This window comes from Aethalodelphis obliquidens, unplaced genomic scaffold (genome assembly GCF_003676395.1).
Source record: "Aethalodelphis obliquidens isolate GAN/ISIS:26980383/991018 unplaced genomic scaffold, ASM367639v1 scaffold2, whole genome shotgun sequence".
NCBI lineage: Eukaryota > Metazoa > Chordata > Mammalia > Artiodactyla > Delphinidae > Aethalodelphis > Aethalodelphis obliquidens.
In genome coordinates, this window is record NW_020837946.1 from 33,915,133 (window position 1) to 33,927,233 (window position 12,101).

General features: G+C 35.1%; 1 protein-coding gene across 3 annotated transcripts in view; it reads left to right on the plus strand.

Moving 5' to 3' along the window:
- The window catches only part of TRAK2 (trafficking kinesin protein 2), a 60,141-nt gene that overhangs the window by 40,834 nt on the left and 7,206 nt on the right, over positions 1-12,101 (plus strand). For all 3 annotated transcript variants that reach the window (XM_027124160.1, XM_027124152.1, XM_027124142.1), the window contains 10 exons: positions 200-316; positions 1,314-1,523; positions 2,189-2,267; positions 3,699-3,829; positions 4,258-4,332; positions 5,271-5,408; positions 7,893-7,972; positions 8,277-8,474; positions 10,122-10,420; positions 11,738-12,004. In XM_027124160.1, the coding sequence (XP_026979961.1) occupies positions 200-316; positions 1,314-1,523; positions 2,189-2,267; positions 3,699-3,829; positions 4,258-4,332; positions 5,271-5,408; positions 7,893-7,972; positions 8,277-8,474; positions 10,122-10,420; positions 11,738-12,004 (1,594 nt within the window). The remainder of the gene's footprint in view (positions 1-199; positions 317-1,313; positions 1,524-2,188; positions 2,268-3,698; positions 3,830-4,257; positions 4,333-5,270; positions 5,409-7,892; positions 7,973-8,276; positions 8,475-10,121; positions 10,421-11,737; positions 12,005-12,101) is intronic.

The window sequence follows — 12,101 nt, forward strand, 5'->3', positions numbered from 1 at the left end:
GGTGGTCATCCATTTGACTAATGTATACTAAACATCATTTGCGTGTCAGGCCCTGTATTCATTTGTAATATCTGGGCATTAAAATGGATCTTGATGCTTTCTAGGACATTGCTTTTGAGTTTAGCAAAAATGACTGCAGAATTTTAAACTACCACTTAATTTTGTTTGTACTCAAAAGATGTGTTTGGTATTTTAACAGAGGGATCGTGATCTGGAGCTAGCTGCTCGAATTGGACAAGCTCTCTTAAAGCGGAACCATGCCTTGTCTGAGCACAATGAAGCCCTCGAGGAGCAACTGGGACAAGCCTTTGATCAAGTAAGTCTTGGATCAAGTATTTGCAGCATGAAGCAATTAGGTCTTGGGAAATGGAGAATTTATTTTCCTGGGTGTCCCTGAAGTGATGACAATAGTATCCATTAAACTAACCAGTAGAGAAATGAAGTGTTATTGTACAGAGGAGTACTCATGTGACTTTACCTTAGTCTATTTAAAAGCTTGTATTCAGTACCTACAGTACTTGTGGCATCCTGCTTAGATTCTAACACTTTGTCCTTACTCCTTCCTATAGACTTTTTGTGTGATCTTATCTTAAATTTATTTTTTAAAAATGTACCCCCAAATAATAGATACCCAAAGGAAGTATCTTTATTCAGAAACCCAAACAAAAGGAGAAAAGAAAAGGAAAAGAAATTTTTGAAACTATATTTATCCCATAGCAATAAATATTTTTAGTGAGAACTGATTTATTATTAATTTGAATGGTTACATTTTAAATCTTCCATAATTTGTTATTATCTGGTTTCATTTATATTTTATAAATCAGCATATTTAATAACATTCAAGTCTTTGTGTTAAAAGTACTTATTCCCTAGAACTAAAGTTGGGAAGTCATGTATAGTTATGCAGCTTAAAAAATACAAACCTTTAGGATGAGAATTTGAAGTAAGGTTCTATTCTGATATTTTGAAGTTTCTTCCATTTTGTTTTGTTTTGAACTGTGAATGTATCATCTTATGTGAAATTTTCCTCCTATATTCCCATTATATAGAATATGGAAATTGGCTTTTCTTTTCACTTAGTATAGAAAAAGCTGTATTTGTTGAGTTAATGCTCTAAAATTATAGCTTAGGAAGTATCTGAGGTTTGTTACTCTCTTTGTAGCCCTTGTTACTTTAGTCAGTAAAACCTAACAGCTGATTTTATGACTTTGTTGTATGGTGAGAAACAATTGCTCCGTGGATTAGAAGCTATATTACTTGTAAATAATGCAAAATAAAGACCATCTTGTAAATAAAACCCTTTTGATGTACAGGTTAATCAACTGCAGCATGAGCTGTCCAAGAAAGATGAGTTACTTCGAGTTGTCTCCATTGCTTCTGAAGAGAGTGAAACTGATTCCAGCTGCTCTACACCTCTTCGCTTCAATGAGTCCTTTAGCTTATCTCAAGGTTTGCTGCAGTTGGACATGCTGCAAGAAAAGCTCAAGGAACTGGAAGAAGAGAATATGGTTCTTCGATCCAAGGTACAGTCAACTTAATTCTCACTCTCCTTTACCTTAAAGGCTATAAGGTTTAGGTCCAGGTAGTATTGAGGTGAAATATGGCATAACTAATGACTTGCTATTGACGTTCCAGTGGGGGGGGGGGGCGGTGACAGCCAAGGCACAGGTGCTTGCCCTCCATTGTTACTTAGATCCCACTGAAAAGTGGATAATAGCAAGCTGACAGGTGGAATAGAGAAAGGCACAGCATAGAATATATAGCTTGTGGAGTTTACACAAATAACTAAATAATTACAACTAAGTTAAGAACTATATTGGAAAACTACAGTGTTTCATGAGCTTATATAATGGGGGGTTGGGGAATGGATCAAAGAAGTCCTACTTAAACATGTGACATTTTAGCTGAGGCTAAGGGTTAGCCTATCAGAGATATATGTAGTGGAGGGGAGGGGTTGGGGTGGGGATGAGTAGACATGTGCAAAGGCCCTGAGAGGAATAAGGGGGAGATATTTGTCATGTCCTTTTCCATGGTCTTTATTTTATGATAGATAAAGCTTTATGAGTTTTTGTTTTCCTTTGTAAGTGATGAACTTTTATCTTTAAATAAGTAGTAAAGATTTTTTTAGTTAATACTATAAAATCATTAGAAGATAATATCACATACTGATTTTTTTTTTTTCTTGAAGGCTTGTCACATAAAGACAGAAACGATTACCTATGAAGAGAAGGAACAACAGCTTGTCAGTGATTGTGTTAAAGAACTTCGTAAGTGTTAATGTATTCTGTTTTATAGCCTTTGGGCAGTTCTTTGGTAGGATATCACTAACTCAGAAATTAGGCCAATGGTTTCAACAGAAGCATCTCAAGAAACAATTTTAAATAATTGCTGAAAATCTTGGAATATCACATTGAGCCCACAACTCTAAATAAAGTACCATATGTACTTTTAAGAAGTATCTTTGTTTCAAATTGTCATCATCATTAAAGAAAGACCTGTATTTCTACCCATTATAGCGTGTTAGAATGAAAGTAACCAAAGCTCTTATTTTGTTGATGAGGAAATAGTCCTATAGAGAATATGATTTGCCAAAGTCAGAAAACTGATTAATAGCAAATCTAGGGCTTAAATGATGGTGTAAAACGTAACACTCAATGAGTATTTGTTAAATGCCAGCTCTGTGTCTATAAAGGAATATATTTTACTTTCTTGTATTGTTACCTAAAATTTTTAAAAGTAAATCAGTTGGAAAAAGATCAGCCTTACTAGAGAAAAAATTTTAATCTCTTTATAAATATTGATATATATAGCCTTTTATGTTGAAAGAGAAGGTATGATAACAACATATCAGATCATTTGAGCTGTGGGCTTCAGAATGTGGTACCTTGCACAGAATATTAGAGAACCAGAGTAATGTAAATTGAATCTTCTCCATCAACACTATCATTACCCACCTTTTACACTTTAAAAACAAAAAGCAATGACTTACCTAAGAGCTTATATTCTGGTCTCCTGTCTCCTTATTGCCATCCTTTGAATTGCTATAGACTTTCCATCGATTTAAAAATAGTTTTATATAACACTTAGAAATAGCTTTGCCACTTGGGTTTAGATGTCAAAATTTTTATATGAAACAAAGATTTATTTCCCCCATGGAATTCTAAAGCATGCAAGAATGCCGCATTGTAAGAACTGCTTTAGAGGCCCTACTCAGTTTGCTGGGTATCCCAGAAAGTCTCTCCTACAGAAGCATCTCAGTAGCTTTTACAGATTGTGACTGTTCCATTCTGGAAATATTCCTTTGTTAGATTTGTTAAGTTTGATTTTCATTTCTTTTGGGATCTTATTTACATTCCTGAAGAGTTTTCAAAGACATAAATGTCTTGGCCCTTGCAAAGATATATAATTCACCTATCTCTAAAAGATTGAGGCAGAATCTTTAGCTTGCTTGCCTTTACAAGTTATCTCTTTTTAGCTTCAGTGCCTCCTATTAAATTCCCAGCATTAGTCTATTTCAGAAGAATCTTTAATTTTCTCTATTGGGTTATCCGGGTTTATTATTTTAAATTATGTTAGAGAAAAAGCAATTCGCGATAGTCCAGTGCTTGTTACAAAACAGGATTTGGCCCACAGGCCATAGTTTACCAACCTCTGCCCTACATTTATATTAATTTTAAGTTTTTTATTTTGTTTTCCAGGTGAAACAAATGCTCAGATGTCCAGAATGACTGAAGAATTGTCTGGGAAGAGTGATGAACTGATTCGTTACCAAGAAGAGATTTCCTCTCTCTTGTCTCAGATTGTAGATCTTCAGCACAAACTTAAAGAAGTAGGTTCATTCATTCAACAGATGTTTGTTAAGCACTGACCTAGTACTATGCACTCTGCTAAGTGCTAGGTACATTAAGCAAAAGAAACATAGTCCCCACCATTTTACATTGCTTTAGTCTGATTGCTGTTTTAGTCTTCTGTCTTGAAATATCATGAATAACTACTTTCAAATCACTATTTCTTTCCATAAAATGGATTTTCCTCAGAAAGTTGTGATATGAACTACTGATTCATGCTCATCGTCCTCTGAACACCTTGATGAATTTTGTATTCTGCCCATTTTATTGCACTTATTTGGCTTTTGAAAGGTTACCTTTTGATAATCCTCTGGACTATACACCTGAAATACGTCTTAAGATGTCTTAAAGAGAGTAACCTGTATTTTATATGGGAAGGCTTCACATGTCTCTTTTAATATGTTGTTAGCATGTGATTGAGAAGGAAGAGCTGAGACTTCACCTCCAAGCTTCCAAAGATGCCCAAAGACAACTGACGATGGAGGTAATGAAATCTTCCTTTATCTTGTGCTATATGGGAGGGGAGGAATGAATAGTTCCTTTTTTCTTTGTGAATAAGAATGGCTAAAGGTGATAAACAGATTTAAAACAACAACAGAAGATGAAGCTGAAAATTATGAGATCTAAGAAGTAAAGCTTTTTAAAGATTCTGTCTCTAAAATAATAGTAACAAGGCAACATCCTTCTTGATTAATAGGAAAATCTTGAGTTTATAAGATTCTTTAGGAATATATTACCCTTTTACAGGTCTATATTAACTAACCCAACAGTTTTTAAAATAAGATAATCTGCATTTTTTAATAAGCACCCCTAGCCCTATTGATGCTGATGATCTAGCCCACATAACACACTTGAAGAAATTTTTGAAGTTAAAATGTTCTCTGAAAATTATGTACTCTTTTAACATGCTTGTGTATCTAACTATAAGAAAAATTTTGAAACAAGGGAGACGAAACTACTTGTTTAGGATGATTGAGCACCCTGACATCTTATTAAATACTTTGTAGACTTGATCTTGTCATTTACAGACTTCATAGTTCATTCATGTTCATTATGTTTAAAAATATACATATCTAATATTCCACTAAACTAACTTGACCATAGCTATTATACTTCCTCTAAGTTTTTTTTTTTAAGGATAGGAAGCATTAAATATTGAATTGACAGTTATGGTTGTCTCAGCTACATTTCACGTTTTTAGGAAATCATGCATATATATAATTCTGGCCAAGACACCCCTAAATCTGGCAGCTTGAAATATATATACTTTCCTTGCTTAGTCTGTTTCAGAGTCTTTGTCTTAAATTTAAATTCATAAAATTAGTCCTCTGGATAAAATTTAAATTTATCCCAATGGGATTTTTTCCCCATTGTCATTTTGAGAATATAATAAGGAACACTAATTGCCATCCTATCTTTCAGCTGCATGAGTTACAAGACAGGAATATGGAGTGTCTGGGAATGTTACATGAATCGCAAGAAGAAATAAAGGAACTTCGGAATAGATCTGGCCCTGCTGCTCATCTCTACTTCGCCCAGCCATATGGAGTTTTTTCTGGGGTAAGGAACTGAGAAAGAAACTTGAGATTAGATGGTCCTGAGAATAATATGGTTTCTAATGGTGTAAAGCATCTTGAGAAGAGGTAACATGGTTTGTCCTTGTTGATTGAATTTAATTATTGATTTAGGCCTTCATTTGCATATCTGTATCTACCTTAATAGTCTTTATTTATTGTAGCCTTCCTTCTAACAGTTGACCTTCCAGATTTATTGTGTGAGATGAACCCTAAGGAAATTAAGTTTAGGTCTGTGTCCCATAGAGTTACTTAAACTTCAGTCATCCTCCTTACCCTAATCCCACCACATACCACTTATTCAAATAGTGCTCTGAACATTTAAAACCTCTTTTAACAGATCTTGAGTTTCTTGCTATATTTAACTTCAGTTAGAGTGTAAGTCCCATGAGAGCAGGAATCATATTGATTTGATTCCTCAATAAACAATCTTTTTTTTTGAAATAAAGAAATTAATGAAAACTTCTGGGTTTATGCCCGAATTTGTAATGTTGGTTCAAAGAGTTATTTTAATAATCTAGTTCTTAACACTTGCAATCCTGTGAATTTTTTTAAAAGACTGAAACTATAAATTATAATAGATTTTCTAGAGAATATTGGGACAGAATATTTTTTAATTTTTAATTTTGAGGTAATTTTAAACTTAGGATAACGTTCCAACAATAGTACAAAAAACTCATATATCCGTCATCTAGATTTCTCAAATTTAATATTTTACTACATTTGTCATATTGTTCTCTTATTTTTTCTGGACCATTTAACAGTAAGTTGCAGATAACCCTATTACCCCTTAATAATTCTGTGTGTATTTATTAAAAACAAGGATACTCTCAAGGACATTCTCCTACATGACAACATATAACCATCAACTTCTGGATATTGACATTGATACAATACTATCTCTGTCTCATCCACAGAACCATTTAAATTTTGCCAATTGTCCCAACAGTGTCCTTTGAAGAATACATTGCATTTGGTTGTTTCAATCGGGGACAGTTCTTCTGTCTTTGTTTTGTCCTTCATGACCTTTGTAGAATGTCCTCAGTTTGGGTTTGTCTGTTGTTTCCCCACAATTAGATTTAGGTAATGCCATGTTCTTCTCAGAACATTGTATTACAAGGCACACATTGTCTCTTTTTCCCATTGCTGATGATATTAATTAACTTTGATCGCTTGGTTAAGGTAGTATCTGCCAGTTTTTTCCATTGTAAGGTTAATCATTGTTAATAGTTAATTGAATTAATGTTACTAAATTAACTTTGTATTGATGAAAATTGTCAGATACTACCTTAACCAAGTGATCAAAATTACTATTTTGGGGGTGATACTTTGAGACTGTTTAAATATTCTGTTCCTCATCAAGCCTTTACCCACTAGTTTTAGCACCCATTGATGGGGATGTATCTGACTCAGTTATTACTATGATAATTGCCAATGGTGACTTTTTAATTCCATCATTTTTTCAACTTTTTTTAATTGGCATTCTTTTATAAGTTAGAGCTTTTCTGTGTCATTTATTTATTCATTTGTTCATTTGGTTATGTCAGTATAGACTCAGGGATTCCTATTATAATCAGTGGATTATAATCCATTATTACTGTTTTTTATTTTGATACTTAAATTGTCTAAGATATGACCAGTGGGATCTCCTTCAAGCTTCTCTTGCCCTTTCCCTGGCCCAGTCCTGGGATCAGCCATTCTCCAAGGAGCTCTGGTTATTTTTAATGAGAAATGATATTTAGAATCCAAAATCTGGGTGCTAGGTATCCAATGCCACTAGAGTACCATTGCTTTGAGGTCCCCTCAACAGATAGAGCTAGGAAATATGTGTAGGTTCATATACACCCACATAAACACATCTATATCTGTCTTTACATTCATACCTATGTTTATATGTATATTTAAAATAATGAGTTCACACCAGTACCTCCAATTCTAGTCATTGTTAGCACAGCCCCACTGAGCATGACACCCATGCTAGTTGAATCTTCATCCCTGACCAGGGGAAGGGGAAGCTTACTTATTTTTCTTTTAACAATTTTTTATATTATAAAAGCTTTACATGTTTATTATAGAAAAGTTAGAAATTACAGAGAAGCAAAAAGAAATTGCTAAATACCATCAAATCGTGACCTCCACAGAATCACTATTAACATCTTGGTTTATAGCCTTTCAAACCTTTTATTTTTGTGTGTCTGCGTATGTAATACTTTTATTTATCATAATTGGTTTTTCCCACTGCTTTCTTGTAAAAATATATCATGAAAAAGTAGTTGGTTCTTGTTTAAAAGTTCCATTTCCAGAACGTCTCTTTTCCTCCCCTGCATTTTAGCCTGTGAATGTTTTCTTTTATTATAACACCGAAAGTATTGGATTCTGGAAACTCCGTTAAATAATTTAAAGATAGTTTATTTCTCCTAACAGGCTTCTTAGATAATAACTGTTAGTAACATCAAACTCTTTTTCTTAGGAATCTCTGGCGGCTGAGATTGAGGGGACCATGCGTAAGAAGTTGAGTTTGGATGAGGAATCTTCTCTCTTTAAACAAAAGTAAGTTCAGATCACATGTGTTGTTACTCAACCATTGGGATGGAAATTAAACAGAAGCCACAATCCATAGTGATTGGTATTATGGGATTCAGTAGTAAATCTGCTTACTATTCAGTTTTTTCCTCGTAGTGCTTGCATCTGTGAGAGCATTCTCTTGTTCTGAAATTTATTTTCTAATAATTTCTCCAAAACTTCAGATGCTCTTCAGGGTGGCTTTATTTTTAATTAACTACACTTACATGTCTCTTTTCTAAAGCATTCCAGTGGCAGGCAGTGGCAATAATGAACACTTCTCTTTTGACAGAGCCCAACAAAAACGGGTATTTGATACTGTCAAGGTTGCCAATGACACACGGGGCTGCTCTGTCCCATTCCCAGCTCTGCTACCCATTCCAGGCTCCAACCGTTCAAGTGTCATCATGACAGCAAAACCTTTTGAATCTGGTTTACAACAAACAGAGGACAAAACAATCCAGAAGAGTAACTTGGAGGAAGATCCAGGGTAAGAAACATAGATTCACACACTCAAATTCCAGCATTGCTCTGTGGTGTCCCAAGGAAGTTCTGGAACTGTCAGTTTTCATTCAGTAATGATTCCCTGTATCATTATTTGTTAGATCATTGGAGTGAAAAAGTTTAATTAAGTGTATTCAAAATGGAGTTTTCATTGAACTATAAAATTCTTTACTACTTTCGTCTCTGGTTTGGCAAAATTTGAGTCTAAATCTTTGTGTTCAAAGTCAAATTTGTTTGAATCTGTTTGGTCATTGGCAGTTATGCATAGCATTACATGACACTTTCTCATAACCCATGGTCCTAATTTCAGTTGCTTTGGTGCCATTAGGATAAGCAATAATCTGGAATACCTATTGAGGAAAACTAGGTTGCTCTTAATTTCCTATTTGTTTAAATTTAGATTTTTTTTCTGCTTTTTATTAATTCAGTTCATGGAATTTTGTATAACTATAAATTAAAGAGAATGGAAAGTCAGCTGAAAGTTTTTGGAAATTAGATGTTTGGCATCTGAGGGAAGTCTCTCTTAATGCAGAAACCCATTACCTTGGGTTTTCAATTGTATTGCCTGGTTTTAGGGGTAGATTCTATACACACAATAGCTTGATGTTTCAATACTACCTCATTGTACACAGTTACCTTAGGAAAAGATCTAACAAACAGATCTGTGTGAATTCACACATGGAATAACTAAGCTTGGCTTGCTACTCTTTCTTTTGGTATCAGTTGTAAGATAACCGCCAATTTTTTAAATGTTAATAAGTGAAAAACTGTGTATTGCAGAACTGTGAAAGTGCGGTATTTACAGATCTTGTTGGTTTCTTTTAAATGTTTGTAATATTCATAGAGGATTCTATGGCCTAAAGTAAATTTGTTCACATTTTAATATTTTTGAAATTGTTTATCTTTTGCAACTAATGACATGTCATAGTTTAATGGGTAGCATTTTTTTCTTTTTTAGTACATAAAATAATGGTACCTCTTGCCTTCAATGGTATTATAGATTCAGTGAAATATAATAATATTTAGTTTTTTGACTACCTAAACTGAATTTATAGATGGTCATTATCTGTAGGTTCATAAATTAAGTGAAACAGAAAAGTTAATAAATACAACATAATAAAGTATAGTTTTGCCTATCTGAAGTCACTTGAAATGATCTATAAAAACATTATATATATGGGCTTCCCTGGTGGCGTAGTGGTTAAGAAGCCACCTGCCAATGCAGGGGACACGGGTTCAAGCCCTGATCCGGGAAGATCCCACATGCCACGGAGCAACTAAGCCCATGCGCCATAACTACTGCGCCTGCACTCTAGAGCCCACATGCCACAACTACTGAAGCCCGTGCACCACAACGAAGAGTAGCCCCCGCTCGCCGCAACTAGAGAAAGCCTGCATGCAGCAACGAAGACCCAGTGCAGCCAAAAATAAATAAATTTATAAAATATAAAAATATTATATATCTATATTAGAGATTTGGGTTTGTTGTTACTATTTCTGTATTCCAGCTATCTAAGAAAAGATATGTGTTTTTAAGATCAATCTCTTGAACATTCACCATTGTGGAAAGGAGAGGTCTATGCTTTGCTTATGCCCCTCACAGATCTAGTCAGTGAATGTGTTTTTCCCATAGGAACGTCCAGAACGTCTGTCAACCAGGACACTCTGAAGAGAGCGATTTGGCTACAGCCCTGCATCGCCTGAGTCTGCGGCGACAGAACTACTTAAGTGAGAAGCAGTTCTTTGCTGAAGAATGGCAACGGAAGATCCAGGTTCTGGCTGGCCAGAAAGAAGGGGGAAGTGACTGTGGCATTCCCACAGAGAGCCTTGCCTCCCTCTGCACCGACCAGTCGGAGATCACAGACCTGAGCAGTGCCAGTTGCCTTCGAGGTTTTATGCCTGAAAAATTGCAAATTGTCAAGCCCCTTGAAGGTAATAAGTAAGGAAGGGCTGTTTCTAAGCCATGTTGTTTGTTGGCTTTGCCTTCCCCTGGAATTGAGATTTCTCTTGTAATTATAAGAACCCTGAGTGCAGAAGACGTCTTTATTATCCCTAAATCTTCATTGTTTGTGTGACCGTGCAGAACTTTGTGGAAAATGAATGAAGAGATTTGCATTCTCCAAGCCATCAGCTGTCAGTTCTCTTCTACTGATACTGTTTTTTTACTAATGTGAGGGAGGAAGAGTAATCTTTTCTTGTCCTTTGCTAAGGAATATCCTTGATAGCAGTTTTCATGGTAAGATAAACAGGATACGATAGATGAATAAAAATAATCTATATGTAATGCTTCATCTCTACCTTCCTTTTCAAAAAAAAGTTCTTTACCCAAAAAGTGTCAGTTACTTACAGATATGTGTGTCTGTATTTTTCTTTTGTTCAGTTCTGTTAATTTCAGGTCAGTTTCTATTCTCTCCTAAGAACTTGAATTCAAAACAGATCTCTTTGTTTTATGGAATATTGACAATATTCAAATGATCCTCTGCTAGTATCATGAAAGAGTCTGCATTAGACAAAATTTTGAGTCAGTAACCTATAAGGACCCCTCAAACTCAAAGGTGCTATAAGTTCGTTTTATTCATTAATAGTCAGTACAGGTATTTGTCAGAGTTGCCGTTTTTAGGATTATATGACTCTTAGTGACAATTAGACACTGCAGGTACTTGGGATGATCATTCACCAGTATTCGTAGACAGAAACCACGAGGATTGATCCTCCTTTTTTTATCATCTCCTTCGCTTTCCTACTCTCCCCAAGAGCCTGGTGAAAGGAGAGTCATGAGCACATATGAGTCTTGAGAAATATACAAGAAAAACCATGGTAATTCAAGGTGCCTTCCAACCTAGGAGCCTGGCTTTTGAGTTCAAAGTTCATAGGCATAGTTCCAGGACAAAGGAGTATTAATTTTTGTCACCTGGGAAAATACAACCCGACGTGATACGTATCTCCTTTCTCATCACTGCCTCAGCATCCTAGTTCCTATTAAGGGTGTTGTCTTGGTTTTTTCACCCCTGCTTTAGATTTCCTTTTTAAAGTTAACTTTTGAAACGAACAGATTATTATTCATACCTTTATCATCTTGTTAATCTTCCACAGATAACTTTAATTCACAAATTTTACCAAAATATTAAGACCAAATAAGTAGTTTTATTATTATCATTACTTTTTTACACATACAGTTTTAGCTTCTTTCAAGAGTTAATATTTGTGGGAAATTTAAAACATGTTCCTTTTTTTGGTTTGCATACTCAGGTTCACAAACTCTGCACCAATGGCAGCAGCTTGCTCAACCAAATTTAGGAACCATTCTTGACCCACGACCAGGTGTCATCACTAAAGGCTTTACCCAGTTGCCCAAGGATGCCATCTATCACCTCTCAGATTTAGAAGAAGATGAAGAGGAAGGTATCACTTTTCAGGTTCAGCAACCTCTTCAAGTGGAACAGAAATCATCAATATCCCAGCCAGTCACAGGAATTTTCTTGCCGCCCATGACTTCAGCTGGTGGTCCAGTTACAGGTGAGAAGAGTGCTTGGTTGAGTGTAGTCCAGTAAACAGTAGTACTTTGCTTTCTGCATAACTGTGTGGTCAGCTGACTGCCTCTATATAAATCTTA